Source organism: Apium graveolens, chromosome 6 (genome assembly GCF_009905375.1).
Source record: "Apium graveolens cultivar Ventura chromosome 6, ASM990537v1, whole genome shotgun sequence".
In the NCBI taxonomy this organism is placed as follows: Eukaryota; Viridiplantae; Streptophyta; class Magnoliopsida; order Apiales; family Apiaceae; genus Apium; species Apium graveolens.
In genome coordinates, this window is record NC_133652.1 from 77,069,180 (window position 1) to 77,091,029 (window position 21,850).

The following is a 21,850-nucleotide window of genomic DNA, read 5'->3' on the forward strand; positions in this document are numbered from 1 at the left end:
CGATATGTTGAGAAGCATCACTCATGATGTAGAATAAATGTGATTAATTAATTAATCATATTTAATAAATTAGAGAATTTATATAAATAATGATAAAATAGTTTTATTATTATTTATTTCTACTACCGGCTTAATATTGAACCTACAGGGTCACACCATAAAAAGAGAATGATTTAATGGTGGAGGAATTAATTAATAATGGCTAAATAATTATTTATTTGTGAAATAAATAATTAATTGGCAAATTTAATAATTGATTAAATGAGATTTAATTGATTATAAATTAATTAAGAAAAGTTCTTAATATTATTAATTAAGGATTTAATTTTTGGAAATTAAATCAAGAGAGAGAATTATTTCTAAAGTCTTTAGAAAAAGGATTAATAATTAAAAGGTGTTTTAATTATTAATGAGAATAATAAATGGGATAATAATAATAATATTTATGGGAAAATTTCAGCTGAAAATTTTGCCTATAAATACACTATTATAGACCCTATTTTATTCTAACCCCAGAAACCCAAAAGTTTTAGAAAACCAAATTCTCTCCACCTCCTCCTCCTCCTAAAAGTCGTTTTCTTGGTGGATACCGGTGGAGTGCTTCACACTTGAGGAGCAACTGCTAAGGATCTCTGATCGTTGTCTCCGGATTAATTTTAAAAGGTTAGATTCGATCCCTCGAATTTTTATTCACGATTTATATGCTTTTATTTGGATTTTGTATGTGTAAAAGTGTTTTGCCATGCCCCCGCTGCGTTAAAAATCCAACATGTAGTTAGTCTTATCAAAGGCTAGTATCTTTATACTGCTTATCTTTTGTGTATTCCAAGATCTTTAATCTGTTTGCTTTCAGCTTTTGCTCTCATACCACTTGTTAGATAATAAATACAACACTGAGGAGGGTAAATGTGTTTTGGATATTTTTAAGGCTTTTTGAATGTTTGTTACTTGGTTAACAAAGCAGATTAGAAATGCAGTAATATTATGTTAGCTGAAATAAAACAGTGCACACAATATTTCAAAACTCACTTAATTTTGTATTAAAATCAAGATAGTGTTTTGCTTCAAATCCTGGGTTCTTTGTAAGTAAAGAACTCAGTTACTTACTTGAGAGACTTACAAGAAAAACAAGATCTGTTTGATACAATTTAAAAGCAAAGGACTGGTGTGTACTTTATAGATTAGTAAACACAGGTTTACACAGCATGCAATAAGATGTACTAAACCCTACTTTAAGTAATCTCTAAAGCTTTCAATTTCCGGCTTAATGTATCTTTGCAAATCGTGTAGGTCTTTGACTTTCTTTTTGTTAGTTAATCTTGGTCTTTGATCTTGCACTCTTCAAGCTCCTTATGTAGACTTTTCAATCTAATTGATTAGATCGTTTGTTGATTGATAATCTTGGATCTTGGATCTTTGACTTTTCTGCATTCTGTACTTGAGGTTCATATCGAGATCTCCAGTTTGTTGCATAGAGAACTGACATCTCGATAAGTATAATGGCTTATCGAGATCTCTTAGTTCTCTATAAGTATCTTTAACTTGTCGAGGTCTCTGAGTTCTCTATAAGTGAACTAGACTTGTCGAGGTCTCCAAATTTCTGCATGTAGAAATGACTTTTCGATATCTCTGAGATCTCTATAAGAATTTTGACTTGTCGATATCTCTGAGATCTCTGATGAGAAAATTGACTTGTCGACATCTCCAATATTTATATCTTCATTTTGACTTGTCGATATCTCAAAGTTCTCTAATACAGAAATGACTTGTCGATATCTCATAGATCTCTATATACATTTTGACTTGTAGATATCTCTGAGATCTCTAATGATAATTTGACTTGTCGATATCTCCAATCTTCATGTCTTCATTTGGCTTGTCGATATCTCTGAGACTTCTCTATAAGCTATTTTGAACTTCTCGATAAGTCATTCTGGAGTTAAATCATATGACCACATAGAATAACTAAAACAAGTTACACAATTATACAATCAATCACATGACCACATAAAAAGATTAATTAAGTTTACAAAGTTCACAATTACAAAACATATTTGGATGACCACATACCATAATTAATTCATGCATCTGTACAAGTATTGATGTATATGTAAACATGATCAAGAACATATCTCAGAAAATTGTCATAAAATTTAGGGCTTCAAAACAGTCTTCCAACAATAAAAATATAGCCAACCATAATTATAATAAAATTCACAAGGTTCTTAAGAAGATCAGAATACAATACAAAGTGTAGAGAACGAAGAACTATTCCTATATTGTTGCGTTCAAATCTTCAAGCATAAAGAATTAAGCAGTTTTTAGAGTTGACTCCCATAACTAAGATTCTAGCCGCCACTTCAACTCTTCAACCCCTCCCCATTCGCTTTCTCCTACTCGCTTTAATTTATCAGTTTTTTCAATAAAACCGAGATATAATCTTTTTTGGATGAGATATATTTGAATAGCTTGTTATCAAGGTTGTTAGTCATGCCCATCTTTTTGGCATGTTAGTGTGTTACGATTTGATACTTTTGTGTATCATGTTACGGGTTTCAGTAGTTTTTCTGAGAAGGATTTATAAAGTATTTTGAGAGATTTGTAAGACTCGCATCAAATATGAGATGGTGGTGGTTATCGGTGTAATGGACCATAGTATCACAATTTGGTGAGAAAATTCCACAAGCGCGGAAATATGGCCTTTTCTATAATTCAAAAATACAATTTTTTTGTGTTTTTTATCCAGAACAAAAAACCGCAACTATTTCTTGCATTTAATGCTGAGAGTTAACTTTATTGGTTTTTGAATTAATTTAGAAAACACACTTAAATGTTGTGTTAATTGTTAAACATATGTATTTCATGTGTTTGTCCAAAAAAATGCATTATTAGTTTACATTTGTATTGGTTCAAAAAGTATCACAATTTGAAGAGAAAAGATCCAAAATCTCAGAAGCACAGAAATATGGCATTTTCAATTACTAAAAACATATTTTTTTGCGTTTTCTATCCAGAACAAAAAACGCAACTATTTCTTGTGTTTAATGCTGAGAGTTAACTTTATTGGTGAATTAATTCAGAAAACACACTTAAATATTGCGTTTATTGTTAAACACATATATTACATGCATTTCTCCAAAGAGAACGCATTATTAGTTTGCGTATGTATTGGTTAAAAAAACTATTATGATGTCCAGGGGATTCGAACCTCCGTCATTCAGCGCAGAGCTCCAAAATCGACCGCCCAATTAGTGAGCTAGCACTACCACTCTGTATATAACTATTAACACAATTATTAGTAGCTTTTTTGAGTAATAAAAAAGGCCATATTATAGCACATATGATATTTTGGGCATACCATCCCCAAATTGTGAGAATAAGGGTCATAATTCTGGATATCGCAAGAGCTCACCTTTTACAACATAAAAATGTTTATATTTTGGGGTATTTGTTCATCTAATATCAGTTGATATAACTGATAGTTCTGAACATTGGGCTATAGATGACACTTATGCAAAGGTCATTGTGATGCTACCGGTTTCACAATAGGTGTAGGTTGGATTGCTCGATATCTCATTGTAATACTTTTTTGATTTAAGAATTTAGATATTCTATGAGTTAAACGATCTAATAACAAAACAACTATAGTTTTTCGTTTAGCTTGTTTTTTGCTGACAATCAAATTGTAGATGACGGTTCGAAGGTTTATCCCAGCTGAGTTCCAATTTAGCCTGTTCTTTAAAAAAAATCTTCAAACATAAAGTCCTTATTCTCCTCTTTGTAGCTATGAATACATATATTCTATCATTAACAATATAATTCTAATATAAATAGTATTTTTAATGTTTATGATCTTTCTGGACACTGGATTTTTTAATCTTGACCTATCTCTAATGAAAGAGAATCTCGTTATATTCGTCTGGGATGTTGAATCACCGAAATCCGATATACATGACTCAAGATACGACTCAAACAAAAAGTATTCCGCGAGCAGCGTAATAATTCCGAATTTTCTTATAACTAGCTTATAGCTCGTGCGATGCACAGTTTTTTAAAGTTTACTTTTTTCCCAAAATTTTATTAATTTATTTTTTAATTTTTTAATGTACATATATGTATTGTTATTTCTGATGTCGTTGTAATAATTTTTAATTTTAATAATTTGTTGCAATATTGTTGTAACAAATATGCAAATATTGAGAAATATACGGTTGTAGAATTGAATTACTTTTTAGTGATATAATTTATATGGCTATATAATCGAATATCTAATCATATATTATCTATGGTTTTATCATTATATCACAATTTGGTGTTCGAATATTTGTAGAACAATATAATCCTTTTATATTAATGAATAGTTGAACATCTAATCATATTCTATTTAAAATTATATTAGGATCTTGTATCGGGTGTTTTAATAGTAGTAGAATAATTTAATATATTTTTTTATGAATTATGAACTTTTTCAATTGATCTTAGAAGTCGTATTATTTGTTTTTATTTTATTTATATAAAATTATCTTTTACTACTAATCCCGGTAGAATAATTAAATCTAATTAAACTCTAGTTAGTGTATACATACAATTTATAATAATTTTATATAATTTTAATATTATAGTATATATTAGTACCGAATCAGTATTATTTTAATAAATCCGAGTAGTATCATGTATCAAACTTTATTTTTAGGTAAAACTTTAGATTTATTCATTTTATTTTTTTATATAAATTAAAAAGAATTTAGTCTGAACACTAAATTTATCCATTTACTTTTTGAAAAAAATACCCTTAAATACGTATTTGGAGGAGTTACGTAAGTACATGGTTTTTTAATCAAAACTTGTAATTACAAATGAACCCCCGCGTATTCGCATTAAAAAGTTTTTGTACTCACCTAAATTATATGAGTTGCATCAAGTCATAATTCTATTATAAATAAAAAAGAATTTAATGTGATGTTATATGTAAATTTAATTTTTTAAAATTAAACTAATTCCTTTTATTAAGGTAGAATTACTTTTTATTGATCTCCTTTGATCTTCTTTTCAACTAATAAAATATAATTTTGATCGTCTATTTTTAAAATATCAGATCAATGATTGAGATTGTTTTGACGGTATATAACCAAATTTAGATAAGAACTCCTGACGATTATTATATAAGGATATATTATATGCATATATGTATAACGATTATTAAATCATATCATATAAAAAATTATGAATAAACAAATTTCGCACTTTAAAAGTTGTAATTCAATTTATATTTTTTTAAAAAATTAAAATTTTAAAAAAAAAATCCGTGCACCATATTAAGTTTGTGCAACACAGAGTGATTCGGTAACACCTCATATTTTGACACCTCCAAAAATATAAACAGACCGTTTAGCCTTGGATACAGAGATCCCTTTGAAGCACCACGCAACCATTACCACTATTTTTGGTCTCTTACCTGCGCTTTCTTTCTCAGGTGTTTACAAACAAGTAACTTCGCTATGCATCAAATATTGCTGTCACCGGAAATTTCCCAATGTCGGGCTCATGTTGCTACTATTATCCCCAACTAAAACGCCTAGGATGCATGATACTTCGGTCCTGCATTCTGATTAGGTTAGGGAATTCCTCAGAAAACTCAATGTTCACCCTGTCAATATTGCAGTCTCTTTCAACTTCACTCATGACGGTTGCAGAGTCTTCTAAATCCCGCTTCCGGCCAGCTTCTATGTCCTCCATGGATTCCACCATATTTTGACCAAAAAAAGTACCACCTGCCACTTGAGGTTGAATCTCGGCTTCTTTATGTAACTTTTCCCTAAAATTGATCTTCGATGGGGGAATACTAGTGAAGAAGACCTCCATGAAGTTCTCAATTACCCCTTTGTTATAGGGGTTGGAATTTTGAGAAGGATATTGATAGTTACTATATTCCCTGGTAGACTGCAAGATCATTATAACTAAGAATATTAATAATAGGAAAATAGAGAACTTGGATTTTATGCTAAACATATTATTTATCATGTGCTTAAAACAGGACGGAGAGAAGGATTTCTTTAATTCAAAAGGTGTTGACCTATTTATGGTCATAAGTTTTACAAATTTTAAGGAGTGATCTTTACCATGTTTTTGCTGATGAGATAGAGATGATAGGCAGTCAGCCCACCAACAAAAAGAAGTGCTAGTACTGCGTAAATTATTAGAACAATAGAGGCAGGATAACTGATGATTGCTTTCCCAATGGATATTTTCTCCTTGTCCCTGATCCTTACAATGAAGACCCAGCAAATACTAAGCACATATAGACAAAGCAAAGTTGCTGTGGACACAAACATGAAGAAGAACCGGTAGTTCCGCTGCATCCAGAAAAAATCTTCAGATATCGTTACAATAAAACACAGAAAACCCCATTGACACTTTTAATAGTAGTGTTATGAAGTGGATCAAACACATAAATCTTTTGACCTGAAAAGTGGGTCACTGACCTCATAATGGTCGGAAATTAAGAGAGATTACATGAGTTCTAAAGTTTTGACAATCTAATGATATTTGTACGAGAGAAGTTTGTCACAGCTTAAAGAAAGTTTCTTTTCTATAGAGTCAGATGTAGCTTCTACTTTTTTTTTGTCAAATTTTACTTAAAGGAAGAAGATCTATGGCACAAAAACTTGCAATTTAAAATTTCAGTACAAACAGAAAAGATAAGAGCAAAGTTAGCTTTAAAAAAACAAGATAAGGGCAGACCGATCGGCTGGTTCTAGAAATAGGATATGATAGTGAGTAACACATGCTAGGAAAATGTATCTTACCAATCCAATACACTGACCAACCCAAGGGCAATGGTGATCAAGACGCTCAATACAATTGTTGCATGTTGAACAGTGTGAACATCGTAGAGGCCTGTAAAGCATGCAAGTATCGCAATATTTGACCTTCACAGTTATGTGATTAACAACAACGTCCCTTGTACGTGGCAAACGGAATGGTGTCTCATCAAAACCCTCTGGTTCTGGAGGGCGTGCATTGCGTGGTACTATACCGGGATCTCTTCCAGAAGTAAGTAGTAGGAGGACTAATACCTATCACACAGAGTACAGGAACAAATTTAGTTCCCATTGTCGGAACCGGAAAATCTTATTTTCATATGATAAGATAAATACATGCTTTTTGGTTTTTAAATTCAATGATTTACCCTAAAACCTATATAACTTCCAAAGTTTCCTAACATAAATATAATAAATTAATTAAATTGATATTTTTGAATATAACCACCATATATAAACGTCTCTTTCCAAGTATAATTACATGTTCGAGATGTAATTTTACACAATACAACCATCCACATATATTCTACATATAAAGCACAATGACATAGCTAAATACACTTAATATAAGCTTCTCTTAATTAAATGTTGTTCCTATATTAAAATAGCTAATTTCCTAATTGGATTGACTTCCAAAACTCTTACTATTGTTCAGGTCTTGTTTCTGGATTTTTTTTTCCTGCTCGTCAACTTGGAGGCCAGAGCTGCAAGTTGCAACCACCCAACCAATAAGAATTGAACAGATCACCAAGGCCAGCCAAAATATCCATAAAGTTTTCAACTACGAGCAAAATCTTTTCTGCAACTCAGTTCCAATTGAAAATTTCCAGTGCATCTTGTTAAACTACCCAACACTAGAAGACCACAATATTCTGAGTTCTAGATCACTTCTCCAGTTCCAGCAGGGAAACAATGAGGTATGATCTACAACTGCATTCCCTCGAGACGTGCCTCTCATTGGAAATATGAAATTTTAGATTCAGCAACAATCTCCCACCCTTAATCCCAAAGCGCATGCATATCACAAACAGCTCCCAATCAGTCCACCTATGGTGATATCTAAATACTACTAGATGTGTCATAAGGGTATCAGCTTCATTTTAATATAATTTTGAACACGACCAGGTTAGAAACCAATGACTCAACGTCATCCGTCAACAAAATGATTGAGCAATTATGGCGTTTAACTAAGCAACAAGCCACATGTGAAAAGCTTGATTACATCTCAATATCTCACTACATATGCAATTTATTTTTATGGAGCTTCGATTTTGTTAGCTATTTATATAAATATGATTTAGATATTGAATTAGTTACATAATCAAGAAAGTAGGACTTACATATAATGTTAACAAAACAGCTACAACAATAACTGAAATGCCAAAAATATCCGAATATACATCCATTAATTTCCACGGAATGAAGACACAGAAGGTAGCAACAGGAGCAACTACAGCGAACACAGTCCGAAGAATACATATTGCATCAGGCCCAAAAATCAACCTCCCGCCGAGAAGAAAAATCTGCCCAATAGGAAAACCAAATGTCATTTACTTGCAGAGTACATGATTATAAAAATAATTTTTCTTAGAGCAAGTCCAACAAGAAAACTTATATGACCTCCTTAAAATGTTAAGAGCACCATCTCATACTTTATTAATTAGGAACCAATGACCATACCTTATTTTATTTTTATCATTAAAATTCATTCCACCCTTCTTCTTAACATATTTTCTCTCTCTTTCTTCCTTTTTTCTACATCTCTTTCCAAATTTTTATTATTACAATAATAAGGAGTTGGTGCAAGGATCATTGTCAGAGTTGGTATACGAATCATTGTCGGAGTTGAAAGACCGTTTGATCTCCAAAATCACTAAGATTCATTATTTTATAATATATATAAGAAACACACTAAAAAATATTGCTAGACTTGCTTTAATTAAGCGAAATTTGAACTTCTCCAGTTTGTATAATGACTATGAAGAAATAATAAACTGATCATAATATCCATAATTCCTCATTAGTACCATGTGTAGCACTATCAAGCATTATCATAACTGCAGACTTGTAATTTCATAGTCAGTTCAATTAGTAATTTACTAGTAGTTTTTTTTAGCACCATATAGTTAAGCAACTAATAACTATTAGTAAAACCCTAGACACTAGATGAAAAAACCGTAAAACCCTAGTGATGTACTGCAACAATATTAAAATTTTAAAACAAAAAAATAAACGGGGGAGCTCGTTTACAGAACTCACATTGCTTCCTTTCCAAGTTTGATAAAGTCGGAGCTGGCCCGACCTGGTGGCATCGGAGCTCTTCGGCGGAGACAATACGTCCATCGTCCTCTCGACTAGGTTGTGTTTTGAGTTGAGTCGGCGAGATTATTGTTCTTATAGTGGGCAATATAATTTTGACCGGATGATTGAAAATAAAAGGGAAGAGAAAGAAATTTATGGTAATTTTTTCAATGTAATTAAAATTACGCTTTTGAGAGTTCTTTTAGGAAAAAAATCAACAAAATTCTCCCGAAAAATTTTCTTTCCCTTTTTCAACTAGCCAGTAGCATTTCAACGGATATTAGCTAAAATAATGGGCTAAAATTAAAAAAAAATGATGATTATGTAAAATTTGCTAGACGTATAGACTAGACTGATTTACTCCGGTAAAATTGACTATTTTTTTATAAATAGTATGTTACTATTCTTTCAAGTTATTATAAATATAATATTTTATTTTAATATGATAATAATAATGTGTAATCTTATTTTAATATGATAATAATAATATGTAATTTCACTACAATTGTATGTAGGTTCAACAAATATAGTCAACATACATAGGTTGGCTAACATTATAGCTAATGAAAAAACAACATTGCAAAGGATAATTTTTTACATAATATTTATAATAATTATTTATATATATATATATGGCTTATAACCTTACAAATATGTTTTCATAAATTCTCGGTCGAATCGAACCCAGGACCCCTAAGACGACAGAGAATAAACTCTTAACCACTGGAAGCTAAGAGTTCTTAGAGTATCTCCAATGTAACAAAACCTTTAACTATACTATCTATGTGACATCAATATATTCTTAATGTTTGCTAGCACTAACTTTTACAAATTACTTAAAATGCCCTTCTCTATTTTCATCTCCTTAATCATTTGTTTACCCTTTTTGGTCATACAAAATTCAAATACATGATCCATTTTAATAATCCAACTCAGTTACAACCCATGAATTTATCCGATTTCAATTTATCAATACATACAATACTATATTTAGCGGATACTCCATATTCACTATCCATGGGTTCCGGATACTCCATATTCACTATCCAACATATTTGAATTAATTCAACATGGTAACTACCAATATGACAGCAATCACAGTTATTCTGCAAAGAATAAAAGGAATCTCTGATCACATTTATCATCACAATTATCATCAAATGTATTTCAATTTCCTTGATTGTAGAGCTATATGATTCTGCCGATTCTTCTTTAATTCTTCTTTGTAAACATAATTCTTCATCGTACAATTTGTTGCACACCACACCACATCATACATACAATCTATAGTATGTATCATACTGAATTTTCAATATATTCTTAATATTTACTAGCACTAACTTTTACAATTTACTTAAAATGTCCTTCTCTATTTTCCTCTCCTTAATAAGAGTAAATAGTCATATAAATTATTTATTAGCAAATTACACCCTGCAAAAATATAGATATAGTTCTAAATGATTCTTTTTATGATTTACAAAATCAATAATCCAAATAATATCATACATGTCCATAATTCATGCTATAATTGATTCTTTTATGATTAGAAAATCACTAATTTATTATTTGAATCATGGAAACAATTATTAAGTGTTGATTTTTCTATACAAACATCAATTCCTCCCACTAATTATGTCTCAATCACATATATAAACCATGTTTATCCTTTCACACAAAATCACATCTTCCTACTAACAGTTAGCAACCACTACATAAACGTAATAATACTCAAGTATTTCTGATTTTCTATTTTCTCATAGTTTTTTATGTATCTATCATGTAGTTAAAAGTTGAATTGATTCGAACTAATTCGCTAAATATACTATTTTCCAGATTTTTAGCAACAATGTTCGATCAACTATCTTCTCTCGACCTCTCTAGAACCACCTGGAAAATTAAAGCAAGAGTAACTCGAATGTGGCATTCGGTTCCAAACTCTTCTACCGCAATCGATGTCATCAAGATATATAACCTCATTCTGCGGGATGATAGTGTAAAATCTATATTTTTTTTACTTATAATAGTTACATAAATTATATTTAAATATCAATCTGTTTATAAAATGTTTTCTATGTTGAACCATTTCTTCACCATTGTTTGTTTATGTAGGATTGTCATGTACATGCTTACATATATCCAGATTACTGGAAAAATACATTTGGATAAGATAGTGGAGGGTGGCGTATACGTGTTTTCTAATTTTTACACCAAAAAAGCTCTTGGAACACTAAAACCTGTTTACTCTAGGTTAATAATTAATTTCTCACATACGACAACTGTAGATCCTGTTGATGATGATGATGTTAAGATATCTACCCACAAATTTGAATTTGTGGATCTGAGTGAATTATTTGTTGTTGCACAAGCAAACGGTGGTACAGAATTTCCAGAATTTGCAACAGGTTTTGAGGACACAATCCTTTTTTTAAATTTTCAAGTAATTTTTTCACGCAAAGTGTCTAACGTCAAGATTAATTGTAGATATTATGGGAGTATTAGAGAGTTTTGAGGAGCTTTCCAAGATTGATATTAAGTTTGGTCAAAGGGACATTGTCCATTTTCAGATTACTGATGGAAGGTATTAATTTTCTTGGTTCTTTCTGATTATTGTTTGTGTACATATATTTAATATTACTTTCCAAATTGTATGTTTACTATTACTTCATCTATTATTTTATTCTACGCATTCCTCCAAAGTTACCGTGTAGGGTAATCTTGCAATTGCAATTGATGCATGTTATAAAGAGATTCCAAAAGAAGAGCGAGTGATTGTCATATTGACCACTACCAAACTTAAGATTTTTCATAGTTAGTTAATTTTTAATGAACTAACCTCTTTATTAATAAAAATATCAAAAATATTGCAGCAATGAAGCTTAATTTTCAAATTTTCTTTGTTACAGCCTCTGTTCAGATTAGCACTATACCTGTTTCGAAAATTTATCTAAACCTGGACCATGATGTCATTTTTAAGATAAGACAGAGGTTCACATTTGAGTAATTATGGCACTTTTGTATGTATTTATTCTCAATACCAAAATTATTACATGTACTTCATTTCTCAAATTAGACTCCGTGAAGAAGGTTGTGTTCCTTCGAGAAAAGCTATATCATCATCAACTCAATTCGAAGGGTCAATTTATCATACTATTCATACTATCACGCTAAAAGAACTTAGTGAGAAAACTGCAACTGATTTTTTGAAGGTATTAATTAATTATTTGCTTTACACAATTTTACTAACTACATATGTATAGAAATTTGAGTTTATTTTTTTTCTACTGCCTCCAGATAATTTTATTCATCATATGTTAATCATTTTTTAGATGATTTTCCTATACAAAGTGAAAGTTAATAATGTGGAGGAGAGTGTCGGCTGATGGTACCGTAGCTGCAGCAAGATGGATTGCTCTAGAGAAGTCACAAAATTGGAAAGAAAATATAAATGTTCCACATGCAATCAAAACAATCATGTTCCTCAAAAAAAGGTTGTATAATTGTAAACTAAACCAGTTTACAGTTATATGAAACTTCAAAAAATCACATAAGTTCTTAATCATTTTTTTTAATGTTTAGGTTCAAAATTTTTCTACTTGTAGAAGACTCTACAGAAGCGTTTAATTTCGTCCTCTACGACTGTGTTGTAAAACGACTGGTGGGTAAAATAGTAACAAAACTTATTGTCGAGGGTTTCGAGGTATGCCAATTTGTTATTATGGTATCTTTGTTTTAAATTCAACTTTTAATTTCTATTTGTAATAAATTTATTTGTCAGAATCAATTATTTTTTAGGATTCAGGACATATCCTCCGCATATTAAGGCTATTGCAGGGAAATAGATTACATTCTGAATTCAGCTCAATGATGATAACATCATCCTCAATAGTTCAATTTACTATGCAATTGATGCTTATGATACTAATGGCTCCACAGCTTCCATGTCTCAACTTGGTCCATACAACTGAATCCATGCAGAGAGCCAAGGATGCTATCACCTCCATGCCTTCTATAGCTGGTGATGACATGACTATTGTTAAGGCGGAAAACACGCACTAATAATACACGCAAGTATACGCATTCACAATTAATATAGAATACTTTCTAGTTCGTTCCCACAGAGACTCAGACTAATCATGTTCAATTAACACTTACTCACCAATGTATGATTACTTCTCAACGTCAAGACAATAACACGTAGATTTGATTAACTAAGTATTAACTATAATTAACTACGATAATTAAACATTTAATTGACACTTGAATTAACAATATTAAACACACATGAGATCATAACTTCATTACTACTTCCTTCAATAGTTATTGTTACTACCCTTAGCATGTAACGGTGATGATATTAATCGAACAACACGAAACTGTAAAGCCAACTTTCATTGTACTAATACTGTAATATCCAGGATATATCGTGTAATTATTTTGCTATTAAATAATTATTATGTGTGTTAAGTATCTATTCTGTGAGTTAATTGTTAAATGTTATTTGTACTTGGATATTCAAAAATAATATTAATTGAGTATTTTAATTTTTATATATCCAAAATAAAACATAGATAATTGTCATATTTTTCTAATTATTTTTATGTTGATTTATGGATTTATAAGGATCATATGAAATTTATAAAATCTTTTTCCAAGTATTTAAAATATATTTTATAAAAACGGGAACCAACTGACGTCAACCGTTGTTACGTTTTTGGAACCCGAAACTCTTCCGAGAACTCCTTCCTAACCTAATTGTAATATTCCGAGCATATTCCATGTTTCGACTTTCTCGATCCGGCGTACGGTTTATTCTGCGTGGGTCCCGGCGCAATATTTTCGATGCAATATTCGTTTCGGTAAATCAATAAAACCCGTATTTTCGATAAACGGGAGCTTTTTATTAAACTATCCCAATTATCACTTCGTAGTACGAGTAACCAGGCGCTTAGACCAAGACCGCAGTACAAATTGTACTGATTTGGATAATTATCCGGAAAACCGATACCGTTTGGATCAGCTTTTATAAATAAATGTACCGTTTTATATCCGGAATGATCCAACGGGATACTAATTTCCCGTAATTACAAATAGCCTTTTTCCATATTTTATTCCGTATCAAAATCATTTGCAGATAGTTAATTTTATAATTTTCAGAGAAAAACCCTAATTACATAAAATGTTCTAAGAATCAAACAGCAAAACGAAGGCGTTACCAATCTCTGTTTTCAAAGCTTGAGTAACCAAAATTAAGGATTTGAAGTGTTCTATCAGATTCTGAGCTTTGTTTCACTGCAGAATCAAAGGTTTATTTTCTGAAAATTTATTTATTTTCGAATTTATTTTATTAAAAATATGAATTTTTGTTCGGATGATTGTTTGTATGATTTGATGATTGCATGTTGTAGAGCTTGTTTTCCTGATGATTTTCATATGTCATACGTCTGATTTGGAGTTCAATAACATGCTCAAAAGTGGGTTTAATTTTCGAATTTCAAAATTTGGGTTTATAACCCGTATGAATGTTTTCAATTGAAATTTAGGGGTTTTTTATTCAGGGGTTATTAGCTGTTGATTTATAGTGGGTTGTGTTCCTTATGAAATTTGCAATCGATTGATATATAGCTCGTTAACAGAGGATGCTTGAATCGAAGGGAGTTGTGTTTTAAAGATTTGCGATGTTCGCCGGAAACCGGCGATGTTCTTGGCCAATTTCCGGCCAGAACAGGGATGATTAGAATGTTTTGAATGCATGAACAAGTTCCTGGTTTTGTGTAGTGTTGATCTGGAGGTGTTGGTTGGTTGAGGACGCCGGGATCGTGTTCTCCGGCCACCCCCGATTTTCCGGCGACTGAAACTGCAAAATTGCAGTTTAGTCCCTGTATTTTTGAATATGGTGAAGTTTAGTCCCTGTAGTTTGCAAAGTTTTCAAAAATAGGATTCCTGTTTATAAAATGTTTAAAAATCATATTTCCTATTTATTTTTATTATAAAAATTCATTTTTAATTTCTGAAAATTCTGAAAATTATTAATTTAATTCCGAAAATTATTTTTAATTCAAAAATAAATCTGAATTAATTAGTTAATTAATTTCAGTTAATTTTTAATCGATTAATTGGTCAATTAATTTGGAAATTAATTGATTAATTGATTTAATTAATTATTAATTGATTTTAATTAATTATTTAATTAGATATAATTACTTAAAAATGATTTAAAAATTCCGAAAAATAGTTTCGAGCTTTAAAATATTATTCTAAATTATTTCCAAGGCTCGATAATTAGTATAAAATTGTTTCGGAGCCAGAATTGGCCAACCGAACCCTGTTTATTATTCCAAAATTGATCCAACGACCCGTTTTAATTCCGAAAAATATTTTAAAAATCATTTTAAATATCAGAAAGCCTATTTATGACCCGAGACTTCTTTATAAATACTATATCATTGATTACGTGATGTATTATGTGCTATATGTGACTTGTTGATTGACTATCAGTCTATATATTCGGTGTTTACTTGATTATTACATAATTTTCAATTGGTTAATCGGATTTGGGTAAAACGAAGGGTAGACAGAAGTATGTGTTGAATAGAACTCTATGAGTCGATTATTGATAGATGTTTATGATATGTGAGCAGAAGAGGCAAGGCGTAGGAAAGGGAAACAGGTAGTTGAGGAGTAAGACGATTGTGATTGGAAGTGAGTGCAGAATAGTAAGCTAGTACCAGGCAAGTGTTCTGAACTTTCTCGAGATATTGTAGTACTTGATAATCCTGTGATATTGCAAGTGCTTTGAAGCACAGAAACCTAAACCCTGATTCCAGTTATTGATCTTGAGCCATGAACCTTATTCTTTCTAGACCATTGATTATTGTATACCCAAACACGAACCTCAAGTATACGATACTACTCCATAAATACATGCAAACAAAATTCCAAACACTAAACTGAATTAATTATATACTCAAACATTGTATCCTATGCTTTGAAAGCCCAAATCTTTGAAACCCTGAAATATTGATTCCTTTGTTATCCAATTCTTTCAATACCAGCATCCAAGCTTTTAAATTATCTTATTGATCCTTACAATGATTGAAACCCTTTCATTGTTAAATACTTATTGTTGTTAATGATTCTGATTATTGTTATTATTGCTTATTCTGTTATTATGTTAGAATTGGATTGTTTTTATAAAATTGTGGACCAGATTCATGGTCAGACCATATAATGGTCAAGTTATGCCAATGTGTGCCTTGGATCCAGTAGTTAGAGCAATGCTGTGTGCTTTGCTCGGGATTAGTGTGTGACTGATCAGCAGCCTAACCTTGGTTTTTAAATTAAAAGTATAATATCCAATTCTAAATCATAATCCATTGTTCACTTGATATCATAATCATGTTCACCTGATGATCATTATTCTCAGTTTTGTCATGGTGACTTGCTGAGCTAGTTAGCTCATTTGTGCGATGTTATTTATATTCTTTCCAGCTAAAAAGGAACCAGTTGGTAACGAGGATCCCCAGTCCAGCGCGAGAGCTAGGGGTTCAGGTTGAGAAAGCTGAGCTAGTAGGCTTCTTTTGGAATAATTTAAGTCTGTAAAAGTTTTTAATAAAGTTTAATACTCAGTTTGAGTTTGAATGGTTGGGATTTGAACGATATGTAATATAAGTAGATGTGAGGTTTGTGTGCATATTTTAACCTGTTACGATCCGTGGTAGTTGGTAAATAGGGTCACTGCATATTATTGTTATTTTTATTATTGTTATAAGCAGGTTATAAATAAGATGTGTGTGTGTGTGTGTGCATGGACCCCAAACTTCTGACCCGGGTTTGGAGGGCGCCACAAATACCATTCTACCAAACATCCACAATTAAGATAGAAGTTGAATAGTCATCAATTATGTCGAGACCCTATATGTCTACAAAATTTGACAACATAACGATTAAGCACAAATTATTCCTTATGATTACACAGGGCAAGTAAAACGTTTAGAGTTACCCACTATTCATGCATACACATACATGAACATATGCTAGCATGGCAAGTTCTAAATCTCAAGATCCACTGTCGCTTCACAAGAGATTAACACCCTATCTTATATGTCTGCGACACACATAAGACGAATAAGCACAACCAATACTAGATATCATACAATCATCACACACTAAGGTATTAAACAACTAACTAAAGAATTCCATAGTAAATCTGTAATGACCCCATGATCACAATTAGCCCAAGATAGAACTCATCGTCACCATGGGTTCATATGAAAACATGATAATAACACACGAGAATAACTAATAAAAATACTTATTAAAACCATAGTACGTCACAAGAGTAATAAGGTTCAAAGTAAAGAAAACTAGCATCCACTGATACAATGAATAAAAGAATCACAAGAAAACTATGCTTCCTCTTCTTCGTTGCGATGTGCTAAAACGGTCTTCTTCCTTATCTCCTTGCTCCTCGATTGATACTACGATTTAACACACGTGAAACGTCTCTGAAAACTACTTATATAGGATCCCCACAAGTCCCAGCTATCTCAGAAGTCGAAAGTTCAACAGGAATAGAACTCTAAAAATCAGGATTTTAATTCACGACCCTGAGCGGCCGCCCAACAATCCTGAGCGGGCGCCCAGCTTCCTGAGCGGCTGCCCAACCAGGCTGAGCGGGCGCCCAGCACGTCACAGGAAAATTTATTAATTTTCTTCTGTTTTCTGCTGCGTTCTTCTCCTAACTTCCCACTTGCAACGCCAAGCACATACTTAGGCCTATTCCTGATGAAATCTCTCCACAAATGCAAGTAATACCCTAAAATGCACAAACACTAGAAAAACGCCTCAAATATACAAAATACTTGATTTCAAGACATCAATTCAAGCCATTATAAGACGTTCTAAGTGGTATAAAATGCCACTTATTGAAAGGAATATGTCCTAAGTCCAATCATGTATTAGGATTTAGGAATAACTCTTTATGTAATCTGTTTTGATTTCATTGATATTAATAAAAGACTTGTTTTGTTTTTATTACGGGCTCTATCTATTTAAGTGTTTAAATAAGATATACCATGGTTTAGAGTAAACATTTTTATGGATTATGATGAGATCATAATAGTGAGACCTAAAAGATGATAACTCTAAACTTAAATAGTTCCTGATCATAGGATTACTAACTGGTAATTAATAATCCGCAAAGATCGGTACATACTATGCTTGCTTCATTATGAAGGATGTCTGTTCTCATAGACATTTGTGTGGTGACACTATAGCTAGTATGTAGGTGCTTATTATAGAATAAGTTCACTGAATTTGACTCGCCCAGCTGAACAACTGATGGAGTTCACTCACATGTCAGCAGTTGTTCACATAGTGATAGTCATCTTGTGTACACTGAACTATACTTTGGTTTAGTTCTTAGTCTCCAGGGACAATTATTAGGGCTCTACTGGGTATAGGAATTTGTACACGAAGATAGTGTATGATCAATAAAGGATCTACCCCTTCCAGTGAAGGAAGTGAATGTTCAACTCTGATACCACTCTCCACCTCCTCCTCCTCCTTAACGTCGTTTTCTTGATGGATACCAGTGGAGTGCTTCACGTTTGAGGAGCAGCTACTAAGGATCTCCGATCGTTGCTTTTGGATCACATATTAAAGTTTAGTAATCGATCCATATGTTTTTACCATGATTTATATGCTTTTATTTGGATTTTATATGTGTAAAAGTGTTTTACCATGCCTCCGCTACGATTAAAATCCAACAATGGTATCAGAGCTTAGGTTGTATGCATATAGATCTGTGGTAAAAATTTCAGAATTTTATGTGCTTGTATGAATTAATTATGATTTTTACAAGTTATATCATGGATTAATTTTGTCTGATGAGAAATCATTTCTCAGAATAATTTTGAATGTTGATCTAGGTTCTACAAGTGTTGTAGATCGTCTGGGTATTTTTTTCATAATTTTATGATGTATAGATTTTTTATTATGAATTTTTGAAGTTCTTACAATTAAATTCGTAATTAAATAAACATATATATATTATTTGTTAGTATGTATATATATATATCTGTACTGCTGCTGTGTTGAATGCTGCTGCACGGAGAAAAAGCAAAGCAAGGAACAGAAGCTGTCAGGCACGCTATTCGAGAAGAAGACAGATCAGGTGCGGCTGCTGCAGGCGCGTGTGGCGCACGCGCGCGCGGGGAGGGGGGGTGTCACGCATTCCGGGAATGCGTTACACCCTGTGGCGCATTCACAGAATGCGTTACACCTTTTAATGGCTTAAAAGGGCTGTAACGCATCACCGGAATGCGTTACAGGGCTTGTAACGCGTTCCTGTAATGCGTTACAGCCCGACTGTCCACATTAAATTTGATTTTCTGGGAGTTTCGTAACTCCGTTTTGGGCGTGCAATATATCGTTGGATTCGTTTTTCCGAGACGGATCTAATGGTGTGATCAAATTTTAGTTTATATAAAAGTTTTGAACTGTTTATATTTCCGAAAGTGTTTTAAAGCTGTTTTAACTGTTTTAATTGTTTTAAATGCTTCATGTGATACATAGAGATGTATAATGCTTAGACCAATATGCTAGATGATATAACATGCCTACCTTGATGTTTATTCATGTTGATATATGTGATATATGCTTAGTTTATCATGCGATGATAGATTTTGGTGAACTTAAATGAACATAAGGCGTTTGTTAGACAACCTAGTATAGTGAAATTGTTTCATAACCTTAATAATAATATTATGAATATAATCATGAGATTCTTGTGTTTATGAAACACGTAATTGAATATGAATTTTCGATATGAGAGAAAGGATGATTCTGTCAACAACATATTTCTATTTGTAAGAAAGGGTTATTAAGTGACGCCTTTTGACAATGCTCCACCCGATCTGGGAATCATCTGATTATTGATTATTGATTTGAAATATTTATTTTAAAAGGAAGAATCTCTTTATAATATGATTATGATTGTAACATAATATAATCCCTCTAAAATTAAATAATATCAAGTAGTAATTGGCCAATGACACAACGGGCTTGTGTCGGTCATAGCCTTCCAACATGATAGAAAAGTAGTTCTTATTTTTAAATCACTATCGTTTCGTGCCACAGCCGAGGGCTTTGATTTCGAAATAAGAAATACTTGTCTATTACATAGAGATATGTACATTGAATAAGAATCTAAAGGTCGTTACGTTCCACAGCCATGGGCCTTTGGGGACTGATTCAATTGTACGGAATGTTGGGTTAGACTTGACTTAGAATATTGAGTTTGCCGGGACTCAATTATTCAAGAGGCAAAAGTTTGATTAGGGAATAACATTAGATGTAATTGACAAGAGTTGTCTGCCTATTGAACATTACATGGCGTTTCATGCCACAGCCGGGGTTGTGTAATGGAATGTAGGATCCCTATTCCCACTAGCATTATGAATGCTTAATTTTTCATGTAGGGGGTTGAATAAATTAGGTAAACTAGTGGGAGCCACTTATGAATAGAGACCCGATTCATATAGTGTTTTAAAATGAAATCAAATATTTGCTAAGTGTTGTTATGTGTTTATCATTTACAGATTTACTTTGTACGTCATGTCTTCTGCACTATCACTCAGGAGCATACTAGATGCTCACAAGTTGACTGGTCCTAATTATGCTGACTGGCTTCGAAACTTGAGAATTATTCTCAGGATTGAGAAGCTGAAATACGTGATTGACTCACCTAAGCCTACTGAACCTGCTAGCGATGCGCATAATGATGAACATGTTGTGTATCGTAAGTGGATAGATGATGCAAATGTTGCTCAATGCATCATGCTAGCTTCCATGAACATTGAGCTACAGAAGCAACATGAGCATATGGATGCTCACACTATCCTCATGCATCTACAAGAGTTGTATGATGTGGCGGGGAGGACAGCTCGATATGAGATATCAAAGGAGTTGTTCGGTTGTAGGATGTCTGAGGGATCATCTGTGAATGACCATGTACTTAAGATGATCAATTTGATTGAACGTCTTGGACAACTTGGTTTTGCCATGGATGGGGAGCTGAGCCAAGACTTGGTCTTGTAATCGCTTCTGAGTTCGTTCTCGCAGTTTGTTGTGAACTTTCACATGAATAAGTTGGATGTCAGCCTGCCTGAACTCCACAACATGCTGAAGACTGCGGAATCGAATTTCCCCCTAAGAAGAGTTCTGTTCTTCTAATTGGTGAAGGTTCCAATCCTAAGAAAAGGAAGAGGAACCCTTCCAAGAAGAAGAAAGTAGGTGAGAAAACGACGGTTCCACCAAAAGCTGAAGACCCCAAGAGCAAAGTTGTTTGCTTTCACTGTAACAAGGTGGGGCATTGGAAGAAGAACTGCAAGGTTTACCTTGCAGAATTGAAGAAGAAGAAGGGTAGTGAGACTGCCGCTTCTGATTCAGGTATGTTCATGATAGAAGTGAATATGTCATTAAGCCAAATTTCTACTTGGGTATTAGATACCGCCTGTGGTTCTCAAATCTGCAATTTGTTGCAGGGACTAAGGAGAAGTAGGACTTTTGAGGAAGGGGAGGTGATTCTACTGATGGGAAATGGAGTAAGAGTTGCTGCTGAAGATGTAGAATCATTTCATTTACATATGCCTACGGGCAAGACTATTGTTTTAAATAATTGTTATTTTGTTCCCTCGATTGTGAGGAATATTATTCCCATGTTAGAC

General features: G+C 32.5%; 1 protein-coding gene across 1 annotated transcript; it reads right to left on the reverse strand.

Annotated features, from left to right (window-relative positions):
- Nucleotides 1–5,313: 5,313 nt before the first annotated feature.
- Nucleotides 5,314–9,164, reverse strand: LOC141668185 (putative protein S-acyltransferase 7). The gene is made up of 5 exons (XM_074474916.1): nt 9,081–9,164; nt 8,162–8,344; nt 6,807–7,076; nt 6,120–6,353; nt 5,314–5,940 (listed from the first exon to the last, which is right to left on the reverse strand). Exons 1-5 carry the CDS (start codon nt 9,162–9,164, stop codon nt 5,557–5,559), a joined length of 1,155 nt encoding a protein of 384 aa, XP_074331017.1. The 3' UTR covers nt 5,314–5,556.
- Nucleotides 9,165–21,850: the final 12,686 nt, after the last annotated feature.

What these genes read in the sequence shown, in the direction of transcription:
- LOC141668185 (XM_074474916.1), bottom strand. Translation starts at nt 9,164, where the DNA reads ATGGACGTATTGTCTCCGCCGAAGAGCTCCGATGCCACCAGGTCGGGC. An exon ending in CTGTTTTGTTAACATTATAT is followed by an intron (nt 7,077 to 8,161) that starts GTAAGTCCTACT and finishes TCTGTGTGATAG; the next exon opens with GTATTAGTCCTCCTACTACT. An exon ending in TTGGTCAGTGTATTGGATTG is followed by an intron (nt 6,354 to 6,806) that starts GTAAGATACATT and finishes TTCTGGATGCAG; the next exon opens with CGGAACTACCGGTTCTTCTT.